The 24,799-nt window shown below is 31.9% G+C and overlaps 1 protein-coding gene across 1 annotated transcript in view; it reads right to left on the reverse strand.

Moving 5' to 3' along the window:
- Positions 1–24,799, reverse strand: part of LOC115881080 (dynein heavy chain 6, axonemal-like) — a gene marked incomplete at its 3' end in the record, with an annotated part of 140,967 nt that overhangs the window by 49,021 nt on the left and 67,147 nt on the right. The window contains exon 2 of the mRNA XM_030898442.1: positions 19,958–20,158. Within this exon, the coding sequence (XP_030754302.1) occupies positions 19,958–20,158 (201 nt within the window). The remainder of the gene's footprint in view (positions 1–19,957; positions 20,159–24,799) is intronic.

Here is a 24,799-nt window from a genome sequence, read left to right on the forward strand (position 1 = left end):
GGGTGATTATTATTAATCTAGTGGGGCCTCTTTAATCACTGAAATTTTGATTTTGATAGGATACATTGTTTTCGTGAAAATCGGAAAACGCCATAAACAAATTAGCTGCTGACAAAAATACCGAAAACTAAGTCGGTCAAAACCCGTCACTGGGTGATTATTATTAGTCTAGTGGGCCTCTTTAATCACTGGGAATTTACTGATTTTGTTAGGATACATAGTTTTCGTGAAAATCCGGAAAAAAACGCCATATAAACAAATTAGCTCTTGACAAAAAAATACCGAAAACTAAGTCGGTCAAAAACACGTCACTGGGTGATTATTATTAGTTTAGTGGGACTCTTTAATCACTGAAATTTTGATTTTGTTAGGATACATAGTTTTCGAGAAAATCGGAAAAATGGCATAAACAAATTAGCTGCCGGCTAAAATACCGAAAACTAAGTCGATCAAGAACACGCCACTGGGTGATTATTATTAGTCTAGTGGACCTCTATAATTCCTAAAATTTTGATCTTGTTAGAATGCAGTTTTCGAGAAAATCGAAAATACGGCATAAACAAATTAGCTGCTGACGAAAATACGGAAAATTAAGTCGGTCAAGAACACGTCACTGGGTGATTATTATTAATCTAGTGGGCCTCTTTAATCCCCACTGAAATTTTGATTTTGATCGGATACATTGTTTTCGTGAAAATCGGAAAAACATATAAACAAATTAGCTGCTGACAAAATACCGGAGAAACTAAGTCGGTCAAAAACACGTCACTGGGTGATTATTATTAGTCTAGTGGGCCTCTTTAATCACTGAAATTTTGATTTTGTTAGGATACATAGTTTTCGTGAAAATCGGAAAAACGCCATAAACAAATTAGCTCTTGACAAAAATACCGAAAACTAAGTCGGTCAAAAACACGTCACTGGGTGATTATTATTAGTCTAGTGGACCTCTATAATTCCTAAAATTTTGATCTTGTTAGAATGCAGTTTTCGAGAAAATCGAAAATACGGCATAAACAAATTAGCTGCTGACGAAAATACGGAAAATTAAGTCGGTCAAGAACACGTCACTGGGTGATTATTATTAATCTAGTGGGCCTCTTTAATCACTGAAATTTTGATTTTGATAGGATACATTGTTTTCGTGAAAATCGGAAAAACGCCATAAACAAATTAGCTGCTGACAAAAATACCGAAAACTAAGTCGGTCAAAAACACGTCACTGGGTGATTATTATTAGTCTAGTGGGCCTCTTTAATCACTGAAATTTTGATTTTGTTAGGATACATAGTTTTCGTGAAAATCGGAAAAACGCCATAAACAAATTAGCTCTTGACAAAAATACCGAAAACTAAGTCGGTCAAAAACACGTCACTGGGTGATTATTATTAGTTTAGTGGGACTCTTTAATCACTGAAATTTTGATTTTGTTAGGATACATAGTTTTCGAGAAAATCGGAAAAATGGCATAAACAAATTAGCTGCCGGCTAAAATACCACAAAACTAAGTCGATCAAGAACTACCACTGGAGTGATTATTATTAGTCTAGTGGACCTCTATAATTCCTAAAATTTTGATCTTGTTAGAATGCAGTTTTCGAGAAAATCGAAAATACGGCATAAACAAATTAGCTGCTGACGAAAATACGAAGGAAAATTAAGTCGGTCAAGAACACGTCACTGGGTGATTATTATTAATCTAGTGGGCCTCTTTAATCACTGAAATTTTGATTTTGATAGGATACATTGTTTTCGTGAAAATCGGAAAACGCCATAAACAAATTAGCTGCTGACAAAAATACCGAAAACTAAGTCGGTCAAAAACACGTCACTGGGTGATTATTATTAGTCTAGTGGGCCTCTTTAATCACTGGAAATTTTGATTTTGTTAGGATACATAGTTTTCGTGAAAAATCGGAAAAACGCCATAAACAAATTAGCTCTTGACAAAAATACCGAAAACTAAGTCGGTCAAAAACACGTCACGGGGATTATTATTAGTCTAGTGGACCTCTATAATTCCTAAAATTTTGATCTTGTTAGGAATGCAGTTTTCGAGAAAATCAGAAAATACGGGCATAAACAAATTAGCTGCTGACGAAAATACGGAAAATTAAGTCGGTCAAGAACACGTCACTGGGTGATTATTATTAATCTAGTGGGCCTCTTTAATCACTGAAATTTTGATTTTGATAGGATACATTGTTTTCGTGAAAATCGGAAAAACGCCATAAAACAAATTAGCTGCTGACAAAATACCGAAAACTAAGTCGAATAAAAACACGTCACTGGGTGATTATTATTAGTCTAGTGGGCCTCTTTAATCACTGAAAATTTTGATTTTGTTAGGATACATAGTTTTCGAGAAAATCGGAAAAATGGCATAAACAAATTAGCTGCCGGCTAAAATACCGAAAACTAAGTCCGATCAAGAACACGCCACTGGGTGATTATTATTAGTCTAGTGGACCTCTATAATTCCTAAAATTTTGATCTTGTTAGAATGCAGTTTTCGAGAAAATCGAAAATACGGCATAAACAAGTTAGCTGCTGACGAAAATGCCGAAAACAAAGATGATCAAAAACGCGTCACTGTGTGATTATTATTAGTCTAGTGGGCCTCTTTATTCACTGAAATTTTGATTTTGTTAGGATGCATAGTTTTCGAGAAAATCAGAAAAACTGTATACCTAAACAAATTAGCTTTTGATGAAAGTACCAAAAACTAAGTCGACAAGAACAAGACACTGTGTGTTTCTGGTTAGTAATGATATAAATCATGACCTTATTTTTGTTTTTTCTGTCGATATGATAGTAACCAATTTTTGCTAAAGATACTACTGCTAGTACTACCATAAATTAATTAGTTTTATTTATATATATATATATATATATATATATATATATATATATATATTTATTAAATCGACGGAGTCAGACCCGGTACGTTGAAGATAGGCCGTCAGACCCGGGGTATATCGGACGAAAAATGTTCCAAGCGATGCCTTCAGGCCCTGATGCTGAGACCGTTTAATTTGTCCCATTTATATAAAAAAATAGAGGTTTATTCGTTTCGCCAGACCCACGACGTTGCCGCTTTTAATTCTCAAATATTTATATTAGAATTAGACGAACGGACCTTTGACGCGGTAATTGATCACAGTGCAAGTAAAACGGTGCATTTCTGCTATAGTGAATATTATTGTACTTATTGTTAGTATTAGATATATTCTGTCTTATAAATGCAACTGTACGAAAACGTTTTTATCTGAAATTTCTTTGTAATAAGCATAATCCGGTTATAATGCATTATCAATTTCGTTTAGTAGATTTTGTAAGTGTTTACTAAGTGATGATGGAGAAACTCTGTTTATTATCTTTATACTTTAAAAGAAAAAAGTTTAGCTACTTCTACAAAGGAAATCATACCATCGAAATAAATTTTAGATACTCGTACAATTTTTTGACACGACGATCGATTCCGACGACTGTCATTTCTCTAAGGTAATTTGACGCAAATGTTTTTGGAATCATAGGGTATGTGTGTATTTATCATTAACCTTTTTTTTCTATTTTGTTATAAAGAATTATTTTAACTTATTTTTATTACACATACAGATATGAGGGCATTAATTTAAAATTTTGCACTGTGTGCAAGACAGACAGAAAAAAGATGCTCATTTTAGAATATTAGAAATTCCAGACAAAAAAAATGAAAATAAGCATTCTTCCAAAGATTGTTTCTACTAGTTTTATTTAAAAATTAATAATATAAAGGTCTAATCTGGCGAGGAGTTGAGTTTGGATGAGACTGTAAACAAAAATTTTAAAAGTATAAATGTAATAATTTAAATTTTCTGCGTCTGATAAAAATCATGTAGCAGTAAAAAAGTAGGAAAAAGTGTAGGTTTAAAAGCATCAATTTCTGGGAATTCCATGTATTTGTAGAGGCTGGGAACCACCTACTTTCTGGGAACCCACACTTTCAAGTTTAAATTATTAGAACTGTGATTAAAACAAATCACTATTTTCATTCATATTGCAATCAATGAATAATAAGAATATTATATTATCAAATATTACTCTAATTAAATTTTCGAATACAAAGTATAAGAAGATAGAACATATTATAGAGATGCAACCATAAAACGTGTTTGTCATATTTACATGGTGTTGGTAGATAGCATCCAGCCGTAAACTGAATATACAACGTACCTATTACTGTAGTGTGTAGTCACAGTTTAAAGAATACGATGTAGCCAAATCCAAAATTTTTGTTTCACTTAAATTACTATTTTAGATCTCACTGAACGAAATAATGCAATAAAATTAATTATTGTGAAATAACTGAATTCTATCATATTTATTTATGATCGAAAAAAACGGCGTCAGCGATGGCTATGAAATGAAAATTGCTGTCATTTTATATGTAAAATTATATGGTGAATGTCATCGATCGTCATTTCAAGCCAACTGGACGCCGCTTTTTTTCTGGATCATACGGTACCTTTTGTTTAAACTTTTCCTGTGGGGAGAAATATCATACAAAAACGACCTTATCGTACAGTCACTATCATATATACGATGATCGTAATTATTTTGATGTAATTACTTCAACAATGAAATCATACCACCGAAATAAATCTTTAGGTACTCGTACAATTCTTTGACCCGTCGATCGATTTAGATGAAAAAAATCTTTAAGTACTCCTATAACGTAATCATAGCACGAAATAAATTTTTAGAGGTACTCGTACAATTCTTTGGAAACGACGATCAATTTAGGACGAAAAAAAAAACTTTAAGGTACTTCTGTATATATGTATAACCATATGCGAAAATGTCAAAAATTGACATATTATGATGTCATTCTATTGAGGTGTGCATCCACACTATCCTAAAAACGGCGTATCGGCGTACCGGCGTAACGACCTTGAATAGATTTCCAGTAATTCTATTGGTTGAAAAAATTCATCTGTCAGAAATTTTACATCTGTCAAATTCATCTGTCCAAAATTTCAGCTAATAGAGATTACTGAAATGAAATCGATTCAAAATCGTTACGCCACCACTAATTTTAGGGATAGTGTAGATCACCCTCAAGTGTAATTTTTATGGAATAATGTCAAAACACAAATACTACGACTGGATTTAAACGAAAAAAAAATTTAGGTACTACTACAACGAAATCATAGTACTTACCGAAATAGAATTTCTAAAGGTATTTCTACGTACAATTCTTCTTTGATACGACGATCTGTTTTCTGAGACAGAAAAGCATTTTTAGGTACTTTTACGTAAATTTCTAGGTAATTTTTGACCATCGATCGATTTAGATGACAAAAATTTAGGTACTTCTGTAAAGAAATCTTAGCATCGAAATAAATTTTTGTGGTACTCGTCGCAATTTTTTTGACACTTGGTGATCGATTTAGATGAAAAACTTTAGATACTCGTACAATTTTTGACACGACGATCGATTCTGACGATTGTCATTTCAAAGGTAATTTGACGCCGTTTTGGAATCATATATGCCATGTGTATACTCTATCTAATAAGTAAAGTGTATTCATTTAGAATATTAAGAGATTCAGACGATGAAAAAATCAAAATAGGTAGTAAGTATTCTTTAAGATTGTTTCTACAGTTATATTTAAAAAATTGTAACAGAGAACTATTATTATTATAGGCCCCTCTCGGACCGCTTGGACGAGAGTCCATTATAAAAGATCGAGGACAGTAGGTAGAAAAAACATGATTTGGTTTATCACGGAAACGTAAAGTTTAATAAAAAGTGTTTTGTTGAAATTCTTCGAGTTTTATCATAAAGTTTATGGTTCGACACCCAACAAAATAATTGTAACGAATCCCCGTCACAAAATATAAATAATTTAAAGTCTAATCTGGCGAGTTGAGTTTGGATGAAACTGTAAACAAAATGTTTAAAAGTGTAATGTAATCATTTTAAATAAAATTCGTATAGCAGTAAAGTAGTAAAAAAAGTGTAGGTTTAAAGCACTTGAACTTCTGGGAATTCCCTATTTGTATAGTCTGGGAACCACCTACATTTCTGGGAAACATACTTTCAAGTTCAATTTATTAGAATTGTGATTAAAAGAAAGCACTATTCTCATTCATACTGCGATTAATGAATATTAATATTAATAATATTATACTACCATATATTACACAAATTAAGTTTTCCGAATACATAGTAAGTAAACATAGATAGAAGATAGAACATATTATAGAGATGCAACCATAGAAACTTGTGTTTGTTATGTTTATATGGTGTTGGTAGATAGCATCCAACCGTAAACTGAATATACAACGTATTACTGTAGCAATCAACATTTTTGTTACACTAAAATTACTATTTAAGATCTTAGTGAACGTAGTAATGTAATAAAATTAATTATTGTACTGATTAACTACCATATAATCGAAAAACAGCGTCAGCGGTGGCATGAAATGAAGAGTGCTGTCATTTTATACCGGGTGCGTCTCAAAGTGGCTCACCGCTATAACTTTTTAATTTTTTAGATAAAAAACGAGGTTTTGGTAATGTAAGTATATGACATAAATTAGAATTATTGACGTATTCAATTGTTTTTTGGTCACTTCCTGTTTCATTACAGGAAATGACTACAACTTTGATTTTAAATGACATCCCCGGTATGTTTTGCATTATTTGATAGGAAAATGATACTCTGAAATCAGATGATATATCTCGCTTTAAAAAATTGTATTTTAAATTTCAATCTAGAAAGTGCCATGGCTGTGTTAAAAACTTGCTAATTTTTAATCAAAGGAGCCTTGGAAAAATAGATTTGATAATCTAATGATTTTCGTGTCTTGTCCGGGCCCGTTCTTATAAGATGCCCAAATCGTATTTTTAATCATATCTCAATTTTTAAAAACGGAACAAGGGAGGCTCGTTAGCATATTTGAAAAAAGCATTTCTTACGAATAATTTCGTACCACACACATGGTATTTCGAGTCAAATTGTCATTATGAACCGCATGTTACAATTTCAAATAAACCATATGCGAAAATGTAAAAAAATGACATATGATATGTCAAGAATGAATGAATAGAAATTGAGGGTGCATCCACACTATCCTAAAAACGGCGAATCGGCGTAACGGCATAACGACCTTGAATATATTTCCAGTAATTCTATTGGCGGATGCGTTTCAAAAGTGGTCCACCGCTATATCTTTTTATTTATTTTTTTTTTTTTTTTGGATAATAAAACGAGATTTGGTACGTTAGTATATGACATAAATTGGAATTGATTGACGTATTCAATTGTTTTTGGTCACTTCAGTTTCACCGGAAATGACTACAACTTTTGATTATTAAATGACACCCCCGGTATGTTTTACATTATTCGATAAAGAAAAATGACACTCTGAATAGAATAATATATCATATGTCAACTTTGACATTTTCGCTTACAAAAAATAGTATTTTAAATTTCTATCTATTATAGAGTGCCATGGATATGTTAAAACACTAATTTTTAATCAAAGGAGCCTTGGAAAAATAGATTTGATAGTCTTAATGATTTTCGTGTCTTGTCCGCCCGCTATAAGATACATCAAAATTGAATTTTTAATCATATCTTAATTCTTTTTTCAAACGGAAACAAAGGTGGCTCGTTAACATATTTGGAAAAAGCATTTTTCTACGAATAATTTGGTACTCACAATTTGGTACTCGAGTCAAGTGTCATTATGAATCGTATGTTACAAATAAATCATATGTGAAAAAATGTCAAAAATTGACAAATTTATGATATGCCATTCTATTCAGTGTGATTTTCTATCGAATAATGTAAAAAATATACCGGGGGTGCCATTTAAAATCAAAAGTTGTAGTAATTTCCGGTGAAACAGGAAGTGACCAAAACAATTGAATACGTCAATCAATCCTAATTTATGTTATATACTAACATACAAAACTCGATTTTTATCTGACAAATAAAAAAAGGGGTGAGCTACTTTTGAGACGCACCCGGTATACATTTGATCGATTTAAATGAAAATAATTTTAAATACTTCTACAACGATGTCATAGTATCGAAATAAATTTCTAGGTGCTCGTACATTTTTGACACGACGATCGATTTGGAACGAGAAAAATTTTAGGTACTTCTTACAGCGAAATCAAAGCATCGAAATAATTTTGTAGTTACTCCTACAATTCTTTGACCACAACACCAACGATCGCTGATCGATTTAGATGAAAAAAAAATTAGGTAACTTCTACAACGAAATCATAGCATCGAAGTAAATTTGTAGGTACTCGTACAATTTTGACCCCGCCGATCGAAATGATTTTGTTTCTAGTAATTTATTGCCGAACGACCGGTTTCGACAATAAAAGTTTAGTTATTTTCTAAAATCCGGTGACGACAGCAATTCAAAAAAAAAAGATTAGACCGTAAATTATTGATATTTTTAAATGAAACTAGTAGGTAATAATTTTAAAGAATACTTATTTTCATTTTTCGTCTGAATTTCTTAATATTCTAATTAGAGTATGAGCATTTTGTTTTCTACCAAATATAACACGGCTATATCTTCGTTTTCCTTTAATAGTTTGCTTTACCGTGTTGCCGGTTCTGGGTCTGAATACATCGATTCAACGTAAATCGGCTTATACACTTATACTAATATCGAGTGCGGCGCCGCCCGTGACAATACCAGTGTACCCCCAATCGTATATAAAAAACGTAAAACCATTTTTTCAGGCCCAGCTGAAATTTGGTCAGGGAAAGTGGGGAAACCGTTCTAGACGATAACCACTGAATCGTACTCAGACCCGACCCAGGACTGAAATGTCGAAATCGGGTCTGAGCCCAATGAAGCAACGTAGTTTTTGGGCTCGTATAAGCGGTTTAATAAATCTATATATATATATATATATATATATATATATATATATATATATATATATATATATATATATATATTTTTAATTTTGGTTACTATTAGTATAATGTATACCTACATATTTTATAAAATTACACTAGGTGGGCTAATATGAAATTACAATAATTTATCCGATATAAAAATATCGGTAATAATTTATTAACATAATGAAGCATACTTCGTTTTAGTTCTATTTAAATATTAATAAAATTCTCCTGCAAGAAATTGTATGATTATTTCATATTAAGTTAAATCGCCCGACGCCACTGGCCCTTCGGCTATGTTCGGCAAATCGGCCGCTACCTTTTGGCTGCTAAGTTCACATCAGTTATTTAACTTGTAAGTTTACAAATTTATAGGAAGCTTATTATGCACCAAAGGTTATCATGTCAGAAGTAATTAACTTATTGGATGGCCATATATAACATATTTAAGAAAAAAACTCACAATTTGAGTGAGGATGCAGTCAATAATCACCACATAGGGTAATAAAACTACTTTTTCAAATTTGTCAAGCTTTCGAGAATTGTATTCCCATCATCAGGACAGTTTCTAAAATGTATAAATAAAAAAGGCATTAACATTTTAAAATTGTATAACAGAAAAAAAACAACTTACGACTGAGTCAATTACCAAAAAACATCCTCTGCACAAAAGGCCTTAAAAACTAGCATCATATGACACTGGAATACAAGGAACATTTCCTTTATAAAATATTAAAATACATATCCAACGACATTACTTTTCTTTTAAACACAAAACAAAAAAGATTTTTTTAATTTTACTAAACTAATTTCTACATTGTTGTTTCGAGCTCGATCAAACAGTGACTGTTTAATAAAATATTATATTTATTAAATTTAGTATTATATTATAGTTATTAATGATACAAGTTCGATACGAACATCATAATGAAACGCGTGTAACGTTAAGCCACGAGGCGTTAGCCGAGTGGATTAGTTACACAAGTTTCATTAAAAAGTTCGTATCGGACGTGTATCATTCAAAATTTAATCTACGACGCGACACGAGGGACGATCCAAAGGGATCTGATTTAATTTAAAATATCAAAGATATCCTCATAAAAATTAAAATTCAAAATTATCATGTGCCCATATTAGTCGACGCCGCGGCCGTGGTAACCGTGCTTGTTGATTGTTTCCATTTTGACTTTGACAACTTAATTATTGATGTTCAATTTTGTGTTAAACGTTCAGTTTTAGCAAAAAGCAAAAAATAATATTAATAGGGGTGATTCTGATTTTGAAAGTGTCCCTTCGGATATTGCAGGCATTGCGCAAAACGTTGTCGATTCCCTACTTCCCGAAAAATCAAGCCAAACATACGAGCAAACCTATGTGAAACCTATTCAGGAGTGGATTTATTAACTGTTAAAAGACATTGTGGTTGGCGTTCTAACACAGAGGCAGAGAGCTATAAAGGAATTTCCAAAGAAAATAAGAAAAAAGTGTCATGTAATATTTTGGGTAACATTTCTGGCAATGATGGGTCTTCAACAAGTTCAAGCACTCAGGAAATAAATTTACTTTCTAAAAATTCAACTCACCCTGTCATCGTCTGGAATTAATTTAACCAATTGTACTGATATTATAATTAATGTTTACAATAAATAAACGTATTTAGGTACCTTTTTTTGCGTTTCTTATTTTAAAATTTGCATGTTATTATGAATTCTTTATTATACAGGGTCCGGCAACAGTGCGTCGGGCATCTGTAGCTCCTAGAATAAGAAATTTGGAAGTTTTGTTTAAGTGCAAACCTAAAGTGTGTACTAAGATATATTTCAGGAAAATATTTTAACTTCTATAGGGTGGCTCAAAAAAGTGTGAGTGGATCTGGATAATTTTTTTTAAATGGAACACCCTCTATATTATTGCATTTTTAGCTTCCTTTCTGATCACTTTACATAATCCTAAAATATGAGTAAATATATTTCGATAGTTTCAGATATTAAAAAATAAATTAAAAATATATATTTTTCAACCCTTCTTAAAAAAATTATTAAAAATGCAAGAACTGTTCTGAAATTAAAACTATATTAGGTATTTACTCTAGATGGTCTGTTCTTACTTTGCTATAAATATGGTAATCGTAAATCATAGAGGATGTTCAATATTCTACGCCAAACTTTTTAAAATATAAAATATCTTTTCTTTGTTTTTTTTCTAAATAGAACACCCTATATATTATTCTTTTATTATATGGAGAGTTAAAAAATGAACCTTTTTTGTATTTAAAGTATTTCAAAATTTTTAATAGTTTTGCAGATACACGCAGTATTATTTCATATGGCGCATTCAATGGTAAAATACGAGAGAAAAATTATTGGATTGCTTTGATAAAAATTTATTGTGGAAAATGCCATATGAAATATAAAACAGCGAATATCTGCGAAACCGTTAAAAATTTTGCAATACTCTAAATACAAAAAATGTTAATTTTTTAATTCTCCATCTACTGAAGAAATAATATACAGGGTGTTCCATTTAAAAAAACGAAGAAAAATGATTTTATATTTTAGAAAGTTTGGCGTAGAATTTTGAACATCCTGTATGATTTACGATTTCCATAATTATAGCAAAGTAAGTACAGACTATCTAAAGTAAATACCTAATATAGTTTCGATTTCCGGACAGTTCTTGAATTATTAATCATTCTTTTAAGAAAGACTGAAAAATTTATAATTTTTATTTATTTATTAATATCTTTGAAACTATCAAAATATATTTACTCATCTCTTAGGATTATGTAAAGTGATCTGAAAGGCAGCCCCGGATCTAAGGGGGGGCAAACCGGGGCACCTGCCCTGGGCGCCAGTGTCAAAGGGCGCCAAAATCATAATATAATACGGTTGAAAATAAAAAAAATGCAACACAAAGCGCCTAGCATGCACTTTACGTTCAAACCAAATCAAGTATTCATTTAATTTTAAAACGCTCAGTTAGTTTTTGAACACATTCTAAAGTTTCATTCAGAACCTCGCAATTAGTGGAATAAATTAGCGGTTTCAATTATTACACTTTATACTTTTTAATTTACGATCATTTACAATGTTTAAAAAACACAATTAAAATTAATAGAATATCCTAGCAACAGCTTGCGGTAGTCAGCTGTATCCATAAAGAAAGCCAAATATTTAGCTTATACCACAATAAACTTTTGATTTCTAACCACGATTTCTCTTGACAGATCAATGGCAAAAATGAAATTTCCCGCAAAATTTGAAGTATAATTAGTGGAAAAGTCAAAAGTTTGTTTACTTTTTCTACTAATTGAAAATGACCACCTCTAATTTAGACGTTCCGAATGCTTGCATTGAAATTAAAGGAACAAGCTTCTACGCTAATTATTGAAACCACTAATTTATTCCACTAATTCGGAGGTTCTGAATGAAGCTTAAGGGCTTATTCTGTCCCGTTTACGAAAAATGCCTACCTATATCTAGATATTTGTAAGTTTTTTAAATTAATTTATTGCAAACGCTGGAGAGAGGGGGCGCTACTATCAAATTTTTGCCCCGGTTCAAAAAAATTGTAGATCCGGGGCTGCTGAAAGGAAGCCAAAAATGCAATAATATACAGGGTGTTTAATTTAAAAAAACTCATCCCGATCCATTCACACTTTTTTGAGCGACCCTATAGAAGTTAAAATATTTTTCTGGAATACATCCTCGTACATACTTTAGGTTTATACTTAAACAAAATTCCCAAGTTTTCTATTCTAGGACTTACAGATGCCCGACGCACTATTGCCGGACCCTGTATATATATTATGAATTTTTTATTTATACATTTTAGAAACTGTCCTGATGATGGGAATAAAGTTCTCGAAAGCTTGACATATTTGGAAAAGTAGTTTTATTAGCCTATGTGGTGATTATTGACTGCATCCTCAATTAAACTTTGAGTTTTTTTCTTAACGGTATACAAGGAAGATAATGTGGCTAGCACTAGCTTCAACCGCCTATTGTTACCTCAGGATTGTGAATTCTAAGTACTGAATTAAGGCTGAGTCGACCTAGGTACCCAAACTATTTTTATTTTAATAAAAGTAGTCGGCTGATGAAATGCCGGGTGTGGGAATCGAACGCACACCTTGAGATTGGTAGACGAGAGCCTGTACCTCTACGTCACCGGGAACCATTCCATATAATTTTACTTTCAAAATTATGATATATATCTTCATTTCTAAGCCATCTATGACGCCAATTTTTTCAGTTTTTGTATAATTAATTTTGTCTCTTGATCTACTTGTAACATTATTCTTTTAATTTTATTAATTTATTGTGGTGAAATTAATTTCTGTTGTACATTTGATATTGATATTAAACATATTTTTAAAAAATGGGGTATTTTTTGTGTTTTTATGTATGTCATAATTAAAAATGAATGAAGAATTAAAATTTTTTATTTTTTTTAAACTTCCCGCCATGCGTGACAATCTAGTCCGTAGTTCCTACAAGCGATATTGGGGGCGCTAGTAGCAGTAGACTTGTCAACAGTGTCAAATTTAAACGTCAATTTTACTTTCCAATGTTTAGCAAGGCGCTAGCACTTCTTCTTGTGTATGTGTTTTGTGCTTTTTACTGAGAGATTGGATCTGTAGAGACGCGTTGTTCGGCGTTCGTACAAATCTTTCGGTAAAAAGCACTCTGAATCCGCTTTTTGTTTGTAATTGCATGGGTATCCGATCTGGAGATTTGAAGACATTGTTAAAGTATGTAGTTCAGAGTATAGTTCGTATTTGTTGTGTTTTTCTTGGAATATATCACCGTGTGTCCGCCATTTTGCATCACCATAACTAACTAATTTTATTTCAGTTATTCCCGTTTTTTGATTTGTTTTGATAAGGTTTTGGTTAATATTTAATTACTAGTTTGGATCAGCATATGGTTTGAATATATTTTGGTTTATGTAAAGCTGTATTTCAGACCGTAAGTTATTTTTTTGTGTTAAACGTCTGTTCTGATAACTATCTCTTTTATTTATAGAGTAATTATGGATTTAGTAATTGTATGGATCTAAGTAATTATGGATGTCTGTAATTATATGGATATAAATAATTACATGGCCACAGTAATCCTATGACCTTAAGACAGCATTCATGACCTTACGTTTATTCTTCTACTGATATCGAAGACTTCTGCTTCCATAGTCACCTACTTCTGTTAGCCTGGAGACTACCTATCTACCTGTTTTACAACATCATAAGAAACTATACAGATAAGTCCTAAGTTCGATACACAAGGTACTCCTTTATTTTACAATTTTTGAGACAACAGTTTAATATCTCTGTAAATTATTACTATTTATCAAATATATTAGCCAAAATTACCTTTAAATTAACGTTATAAGTTATAATTTGATTCAGACAGTATACTTTTACTTTGTTATGATATTTTATATGAAAATCATTAACACGTATTGTGTTAATGATGTCTTTGACCATATCTATACAAATACTTAACATTAATATTAAAATCTTTGCAGCCTAAATATTATCACTTTTATTTTAATATTTAACAACATTAGAAAGTCACCGCAAGCCAGAAGACTTACCTACGAACCCAGCTCTCCTCTAACTCTGAGCAACGGATACTTTTTTCTTTCTGTTTAGGCAATGACAGAAAATGTCGTCACTAGAATTATTTCGACTAAATTTCGATATTTTAACATGGAAAAAAGCTAAAACTATTTTTTCCAATATAAGTAATCATTAAAAATGTTAAATTTCAGCAACATTAGAGGAAAATAAATAAATATTGTATAGAAGAACAACTTAACTTGTGTTATTGTTATAATTATTAAACCTTTTGTTAATAGTTATTGTAACCGGCCCCCTAGTTGGTGTAATCGCGCCAACTAATGTGATTGGTCCAAAGTTAAGAGACAACCTATTTATAATAACCAATGACTAAAGAATACAAGCACAAATAACACTCGAAACCAAATTGTTACCATGGCTCCAAACAGTGCCGTGGCCATATATTTTTCTTTACTTAGCTGCTTGAAGGGATATTTATATTTTTGATAAATGTTTTGACAACGCCTATCATCATAGTAATTAATTACAAAAAAACGTATTAAAATATTAACAAAAGGTACAAAATTAGCATCGACACGTATTTAGGGTGGATCGTAAATCTCAAAATTTTAAAATTTTTAAAACATCGACTTGGAATACCTACGAAAAGTTGCCTTTGGTAATGTTGATAAAAAAGTGTTACTACAACTTTTTAATAAAATCACATCTGCCCTCTACCATCCCTTAAAATATGAAAAAAAAAATTTTTGAAAGATCGATTTGGAATATCTACCAAAAGTTACCTTTAGTAATGTTGATAAAAAAGTTTATTCAAATATTTTTGATTAAATCACGTCTTCTGCCCTCTACCGGCTGTTAAAAATTGAAAATAAAGAATTTCAAACCGAGAATATTTGCCTGTTTGATAACAGCGCATGCAAATGCGAATTTTTTGAACAATGTTCTTGCGAAAAAGAAAAGAAAGGTACCTCAAAATGAACAGGTTTTTTGGATAGATCAGAGGGGGCTTAGAAAAATGGTTATTAAGAAAATTGATATAATGGAAACCTCAAAGCTGATAAACAAGGCCAGGAGAAGAGAAAAAGATATGCAACGGAAAGAACTATAATAATCCATCCAACATGAAAGCAACATCAATTTATCAAGAAAGCGAAAGTCATCGACAGATATAGAAATTGATCATGAATTGCCTTCCACTTCCTATGACAGTATCAAGAGAAAAATACAGCGTACAAAATTTGTTGTCAAACTTCCTACCCTGGCTAAAGTATGTGACCGCTATGGACTATCAGATAGATCTGCAGAAGCATTGGCAACGGCAATGCAACACGACCTTGGAATTGTCATCAAAGACGATAATAAAACATTACAGATCGTTGAAAGCTGAGAAGAGCAAGAGAGCAAACAAGAAACAATTTTAAACAAAACTCCTCGAAAACTTTTGAAGGCCATTTATTTTGACGGAAGGAAAGATAAAACCTATGTTATTGAAAATATTGAAGGCAAGTCCTACAGAAGAACTGTACTTGAAGAACATATTTCTTTATTTTCAGGAGCCGGGTTCTATATTTTTGGGTCACACAGTTCCCAGTTCTGTATCGGCTCTAAGTATTTGTCAAAGTATTTTGAACTTTTTCGAAAGTAATGAATATAACCTAGAATAACTAGTAGCAGTAGGATGTGATGGAACCGTGATGAATACAGGAAAAAAAGATGGTGCAATTTCTCAATTAGAATTAAAATTAGGACGCCCTTTACAAAGATTGGTCTGCCACAAATCCCACAAATTAATTTTGACGCAAATGACTGTATTGTGTGTGATCTAATTGATTGGCAAAAAAATGAAATAACTTGTCCTCTATTATTCCAAACTTTGGAAGTAGATGATTTGAAAAATATGATTTTAGTTCTTCTGAAACAATCATCGCCATCGCTGTATTTTCCTGTCACACTCAATCAGTAAAGAGATGCACAGGGGTGGATGGGGAAGTGGAAACCGGCCCAGGAAAAACAGGCAACCGGCCCAAATCCACAAAAACAAAATGGCCATAACGAAGATACATATATTTTATTTATTAATATACAGGGTGGCGTACCTCATACGCCTCGGTTGATTATACGAAAACGGAAAGATGTAGAAACAAAATCTTTTATGGGTATATGTAGAGAGACAATGCGCATAATTTAAAATTATTTTGAAATGTACAGGGTGTGTCAGAACTAAGATACATACCAAAGTTATATTTTTTCTTATGGAATACCCGGTATTTTATTTCATTTTTGGATTCTTGGACATGAAATAAGGCATTTATTATAAGGGTTTGATAGGTCTAAAAGCTTAGGTTTTCGAGATATTCAAAGATACTTAAACATGAATGCTATAATGAAAAGGTTTGTCAACACCTTGTACATTACTTTTCAGAATTAATTCTGGTGCTGACTTTCAAGCTAGAGAAATAAACTTAACTAAAAAATTTGATTGCTTCCTTAAATGTATACAGGGGTATTCAAAATTGCTGGTCTATTTTAACTATTTATTTTACATTAAAACTTCGTTATTTCAAATGCAACAGTATGTATTTTTTTAAATAAGTCGAAGCAGATTTTACTACTCTTTCAAACTATATTAGGGTTTTCTATACCTATCTGGCTCAGATTTTGAATAAAAAACGATTTTTTAATAAAACTGTTATCAAGATGGCTGGTGTCGCCATGGCAATTTTCTAGTAACACTTAGTAGCTATTTTCAAAATCGACATTAGTTTATGGTCTTTATTTAAATTTATAACAGTTAACTTTTTATTTAATTTACCTACAACAGTTTAATAAGTAAGCATTTATTATTTTGTTAAGAAAAATAAAGAAGTAGTTCTTTGATTTATATTACGATGACTTGTAGATGTATTGGGTTTTCTATAAAAGAATCAATTAAGGCAAATTCATTTTCTTCACTTCCAACGACAGGTTTTTCATCAGCTCTGCGAAATAGGAAAAGTAGTTTTTTAAAGGAGCTCTTATCAGGAAGATTCCTATTAGGATATCTTTGAGCATAAACCCTTCAGGCCAACAAGCAATTGTCCTCACAAAATAAAATCACTAATAACATAATATGCATTCCTTCCGCCAGCAGATTCTGCTTCATTTTTCTTGATAAAATAATAAATACTTACTTATTAATACTATTGTAGGTAAATTAAATAAAAATAACCTGTCATAAATTTAAATAAAGTCCATAAACTAATGTCGATTTTAAAATAGCTACTAAGTGTCACTACAAAAATTGTCATGGCGACACCAGCTATCTTGATTACAATTTTATTGAAAAATCGCTTTTTATTCAAAATCTGAGCCAGATAGGTACAGGAAACCCTAATGTAGTTTGAAATAGCATTTAAATCTGCTTCGACTTATTTAAAAAATACATAGTGATGCATTTGATACTTATAACGATGTTTTTATGTAAAATAAATAGTTAAAATAAACCAGCAATTTTTGATACCCCTGTATACATTTAAAGAAGCAATCAAATTTTTAAGTTAAGTTTATTTCTCTGGCTTAAAACTCAGCACCAGAATTAATTCTGAAAACTAATGTACAAGGTGTTGACAAACTTTTTTATTATAGCATGTATATTTAAATATCTTTAAATATCTTAAAAACCAAAGCTTTTAGACATATCAAACCCTTATATAAATACCTTATTTTCTGTCCAAGAAGCGAAAAATGAAATAAAATACCGGGTGTTCCATAAGAAAAATTAAAACTTTGACATGGATCTTAGGTCTGACACACCCTGTACATTTCAAAATAATTTTAAATTATGCACATTGCCTTTCGACATATACCCATAAAATAATTTGTTTCTACATCTTTCCGTTTTCGTATAATCAACCGAGGCGTATGAGGTACGCCACCCTGTATAAGTAAAGGTGTTTTTCGTTCGTACGAAAAAGCTCTTTTGCCTCAGGTTTAAAAAAAAATTGTAATGATCAAAACTTTCGTAAAGACCAATATTGGGTGGGACATCTGAATTTTTACTACAAAATAGCTCAGTTTTACAGGGTTCTACTGCTTTATTTCCATTATCGATAATGGTAATTTGATCTTGAATAGGCTACGATTTTGAGTCACGATTTTGAGAAATTTTAAGACTTCCTGATTGATTCAGTTCAGCTGACCCAATCCTCTGTGAAATACATTACTTTTAGCTTTTCGGGTATATACTTTCTTACACATTGTAAAAATATATTCTCTCTTTTCTGATACAGGAGAACCGCGATCGCCATTAAAAGTGCAGCATTTTTTAGGTTATTGTATAGTTCTTATCACGAAACTTTTCCTCTATACTTTTCTACATTTGGCATCTTGTATGATAATGCCATGAATCGCACGAAAAAACCCTCGGCAATACCTAGGTAGTGGATATAAATGTGTTCTGATGTAATGCTATGTTACAGTCGATAATAAGTGCAGTGCTCTACTCGACACATTTTTAACTTTTTGTTAAAGTGTGTAAATATTTGGGCATTTATAAAAAAATTGTTTGACCTTGGTAAGTAGGGTACACTGAGTAGGGGGGTTAAAATGTCATATTTCAATAAGATATATTATTTCTAACTACAAAAGTAACTTATTACCTGAAATTTTGGCAAAAAATCAAGATTTTATATTTTTGTATTTTTTACTTTTTTTGAAGCCCGGTAGAAGCAAAAGATGAAAAAAAATTGAAAAACTTTAAATAGATATGAGTAGGGGGGTTAAAATGCCATATTTCAATAAGATATATTATTTCTAAGTACAAAAGTAACTTATTGCCTGAAATTTTGGCAAAAAATCAAGATTTTATATTTTTGTATTTTTTACTTTTTTGAAGCCCGGTAGGGGGCAAAAGATGAAAAAAAATTGAAAAACTTTAAATAGATATTAGTTTTCTAATACCAATTAGCAACTTTTGCGCAGTATTCCAAAACTATTTTCAAAACTTCGATTTTTCGATCCACTCTAACATATATCACATATCAAGTACATACCTATAGTATCAGAAAAATAATTACCAAATTCAATAAGAAAACGCTAAAAAGTTGGAGTATACTGTTTATTTACTTATGAAACGCAACCCCTGACTCTTTCTTATCGTTGCGGCTTTTACACTTGAAAGCTGAACAAATTACCATTGTAATAAAGTTTATACAAAGTTCACTACACACAACAAATTATTAAAAATCGCTGAAATTTTCTGTTGACGAGGTGGTGACTCATCCGTAGGCTCCAAAATGATGGCGCCTAAGTTACAAATTGTGCTGCAGCCCCTATATGGGCGTTACACGTTCTTGTATTCTTTAGTCATTGATAATAACCTTGTATCACTGTAAAGGATTTTTTACACTATAAAAGGACTATATATAAACTTAAAGACTATAGCTATTAAAATATACTACAGCAATTTTTCAACCTGTTAAATATTCCATAGCATCCCATGGTATAGGTTCATTGACACAAAACATTCCGATAGTATTAAAAGCAAATTCTCTGTCACTATCATTGAATTCGTATACAATATTCCAACCTAAAGGGCCAAACTTCTTTCTTTCCTGAATCACAGCATGAAACATACAGACACCAAACAAGATGAATCTCCAATTTTGATTTAGAGCTAAAATACACAATTATACAGGGTGAGTTAATGCAAATCAAAAGTCGAACACGACCCCAGAAACATATCTATGAGGTTTTTTCGCGAAAAAAGTATATACCGGGTGCATTTATACATTCCATATATGTATACGGCACTTAGCACAATCCCATTGGTCAGATTTGAATTTTAAACCAATTAAACTCCGAGTGCCATACGCGAGTATGGAATGTAAGAGAGTGCCATGCGCACTTACGGAATGTAGCTGGTCATTATGCTTGCAGCAGAAAGTAACGCCTGGCTATAGCTAATCTTGCAAGAGTAGCTGTGGCTCCGTGACTAAGGCCATCGCTTCGTAAACGAGAGGTCCGTGGTTCAAATCTCACGCTGGCGCCGGACCATAACTTTTTTAACATTTTACTTTTTACTACTGTTTTTATTTTTTAAAAAAAGCTGTAAATATTTAATAGCAATCAAAATACGGATTGCGTTGGTTTCACTCTTTTTGGTAGGGTTAGATTATTTGGTGGAGTTAGTCTCGTTGATTAAAATGGTTATTTGGTGGGATTGATTGTGTTGGTTATGTTAGTTATTTGGTGGGGTTGGTTTGGTTTTGGTTGGAATGCTCTATAACAAAGCGTTAATAGTAATGTTTAAGATACATTCCGTAAGTGCATATGGCACGGTCTTACATTCCATACTCGCGTCTGGCACTCGGAGTTTAATTGGTTTAAAATTCAAATGTGACCAAAGGGATTGTGCTAGGTGCCGTATACATGTACGGAATGTATAAATGCATACCGGGTGGTGCATCCTCTTTGGAAACATAGAAAATCGCAAACAAATTTTGAATTGTCCAAATATTGGCTCCCCTGTTAATTTTACAGCGAAGTTGTAAATAGGTTTTTTAAAAGTCCGCGCATGCTGAATACACATGCCATATTTGAACAATTTTGGACAAAACTATTTTAATTAATTTAAGAAAAACTGCGTCTATTTTTAAATTAAAACTGAACAGGTAACAATGCAAAACCAGACAAATGCCAGCGTACCTTAAGTTGTTATCCTATAATTTTGTATCCTATAATGTCAAATTGTATTTTCAAAACGTTAGGTAGGCTTTTACCTCATTCGAACCAGTTTTAAGTTATAAAAATATATTTCGAGAACAATGAGCTTAGATACTATCATTATACTATGGTACTATAACGTAGTAGTGTAAACAGCACAACAAATTACCGTTGACAATATAAAATCATAGGTTCACAACTTAAGGTATGTTGACAGTTGACTGGTTTTGCATTGTTACCTTGTTCAGGTTTAATTTAAAAATAAATGTAGTTTTTCCTAAATTACTTAAAATGGGCTAGTTCAAAATTGTTTAAATTTGTCTCGTGTATTCAGCATAGCCAGACCTCCAAAAAACCTATTGAAGACTTAGCTGTAAAATTAATAGGGGAGGCAATATTTGGACACTTCAAAATTTGCATGGGATTACCTGTGTTTCGACGATGCACCACCCGGTAGCATTTTCGTAACGAGCGATTGCTATCGCAAGACACGTTGAGCCGAATAGTCTATGCGGCAGATCCTCAAAATAGGGTAAAACGTAGCAAATTGGGTTAAAAGCATTAAACTCGCCAGGGTTGTTATTTAGACCATTTTAAATTATTTGAGCCGCAGCACAAAACTTTTTACAAAAAAGGTTAAAAATATTCAAAATTTTAATGCCAACGCCAATTGTATAATATCTGGTGACATATTTTTATAAAATTTACCTAAAAACTAATAACTCAATTATTAATTATTGTTATTAATATTATTATTATCAAAAAACAAAGTTAAACTGATATGTTTATCATCCCTACCCTAGAAATAAACGCAATATCGTAATTTTTATACTTTTAACCTGCTTTAAGTGATTCCACTGACTGTTTATAGTGGAATAAACAAAAGAAGCAATATAAATTAATATATTATAATAATTTATGTTGAGCAAGGAACAAAATATTAATCATTAAACCGTTTGTCGGCTTCGTTTTTTTTAATGTAATATTTGCTTCTTTGTAGCATGAAAAAAAAAATGAAAAAATATAAAAATAAAATAACGGTGGCAGTACCGCATTCCCTAGATAGCTTAATAGATTGGAAAAAATGTTGTATCTGTCAGATTGGTGGTGGAAAAACTGTTTGTCCTGCACATAATCCAGTTGTTTCGCTTCGAAATAAAGGATATGGTATTTTAGCTTTTATTTACTACTTTTAACTAATTACAATCACGTACTTCCATCTGGAATGCAAATTAATTGTCTTAAAGGGGAAGGAGAAATTGAGCAAACATTAATCGAAAAAAAAGCACTGTGACACAAAACATGCAACTAAAAATATTATTGAGAATTTTAACTCCCATAATGTAGTAAATAATGTGGGCGACAGCTGCAGGTCATCAACTGGCCGTTTTACTAACTTAGAAGGTGTATTCTGTGCCCAGATGGAGGAAGCAGATGGACGAATAATCATGCGCGTTAAAGACATGATTATTAACGGAGCCAAATCGGTGTTAATTCGTTGTGCTGAAACTGACATTTTGGGTTTAGTTATATCTTTTTTTCCTCAACGGTACGTCTATATAATACTCAGTCTACTAATAACATAACTATGATCAGGAAACACTTGTTTGCAACTGAAAATAGGCCACTTACGGCTATACCACTAAATCGAGCTGCTCTACATGAACACACATTAAGGGCAGCATACCAGGCGGGTCATATTTGGTCTGACCAAATATATCAAGATGATCTACCTGCTCTAATTAGCTGGGGATGGATAGAGGTTGAGGGAAAATGGGTACCACTGTAGTCGAAAAAAGCCCAAGTTTGGTGAGTCATGCTGGTCACTCGATAGGTCTGGGTGTAACACGCAATGTGAAACAATGCGGTGTTCCTGCAAAAAACATGACTTACCTTGTACAATCGCTTGCAAGAGCTGCAAAGGAGAATGCAGTAATAGGAGGTAAACGATTCTGAAAAAAGTAAAAGTTATAATAAAACTATTTTTTGTTGCAGCTCGAGATTTCAATGAATTTTAAATACCTAAGAAGGCAGCTTATATACTTGTTTTTTATTATTATTACGTAACTCTAAAGAAACTAATTAAGATTAAATATAAACTTATTTTTTTATTACACAAAACATTAGTCCCAGTTTGTGTAGTATTGCCCAAATTGGTACAAAGGATCCTTGACAACGCATCCAAGATAGGTGGGGGGATAACATTCCTTCTCCCCCCATGGGTACGCCCATGGTCTTGTCACAAATTTAATTTCATTTTTCGTACCAAAACTTACAAAAATATCCAGCATTTTGGTCAGAATACGGTAAATATGTTAAAGAATGAAATTTTGAGACTTAAATCAAATATTACAGCCGTAGAGCCCAAACGCTAAGTTATACAAATTTGGCGTATTTTTTTGAAATCTTTTTGTTCGAATTAGCCAAAAAAGACACTAAAAGTAAATAAAAATATTGAAATAAATTTGTGAAAAATTTTAACCCCTTAAAAATTAAATAAGGGTTGTAACCCTAATAATAATCAAAATAATATTTCAAATTCGTGACAAGGCTGATTTGATTTCCCATTACGTCTCAAGTGCTGTATGGCGGCGACACCATAATCGCTCTGCGATCAACATAAAACTCTTATTTTATTTCGCCAGCGAAGCGAAGGCACATCGAAGCGATGAAACTGAAAGCGACAGTGTTGCCATATTAAAGTGTGTAATACGTTGACGAAAATAACTTGGATGAAAAATTCGCGTTTACGTATTGAAAGTTTATTTGTGTTAAACATAGAATAAACAACAAAAATAAATATTCTAAAAATAACAAAAAGCAATGTAAAATCTTGATTAAAATGAGATTTAATCATTATTTCTCTATTTTTATAAACATAAAGTCTGCTATGGACCCGTCATGCGATGGAAACTGTTATGGATTTTAATTTATAAATACTAATTTAAAGGTGCTCGTTATGTAGTTCTATATTATATATACATAATATGTTTAATTATTCTATAATAACAGAAAATCTGGACTAGAGGATGCTATAAGGATGTAGTCAATATAGGAAAAACAGAAGCCTAGATTGCGTAAGACTTCGTGAATGAAACGTTGGAAAGATTGAGCTGCGTTGCGTAGACCAAATTGCATACGGGTAAATTCGAACAAACCAAAGGGTGTGATTATGGCTGTTTTCGGAATAGATTCGGGATCGTCAGGTATTTGATGATATGCCCTAACAAAATCTAGTGAATGAAACGTTGGAAAGATTGAGCTGCGTTGCGTAGACCAAATTGCATACGGGTAAATTCTGAATATACATATAAAATTTTATCAAAATCGGTCAAGCAATTTCGAAGATGGTAACATAATACCGTATGATCGAAAAAAACGGCGTCCAGTTGGCTGGGAAATGAACATCAGTGACATTCCCATATAAATTTACATATAAAATGACAGCGATCTTCATTCCATAGCCATCGCTGACGCCGTTTTTACTCGATCATACGGTATTAAAAAAAATCTATTAAAAAATAGGGGATGATGGTAGAACGGTGAAAAGTCTGGGTTCTTTGTATTGCCAAATAAAAAATAAAAATATTTT

The sequence above is a fragment of the Sitophilus oryzae genome, unplaced genomic scaffold, assembly GCF_002938485.1.
Source record: "Sitophilus oryzae breed Bouriz unplaced genomic scaffold, Soryzae_2.0 scaffold_1693_pilon_pilon, whole genome shotgun sequence".
Lineage (NCBI taxonomy): Eukaryota > Metazoa > Arthropoda > Insecta > Coleoptera > Curculionidae > Sitophilus > Sitophilus oryzae.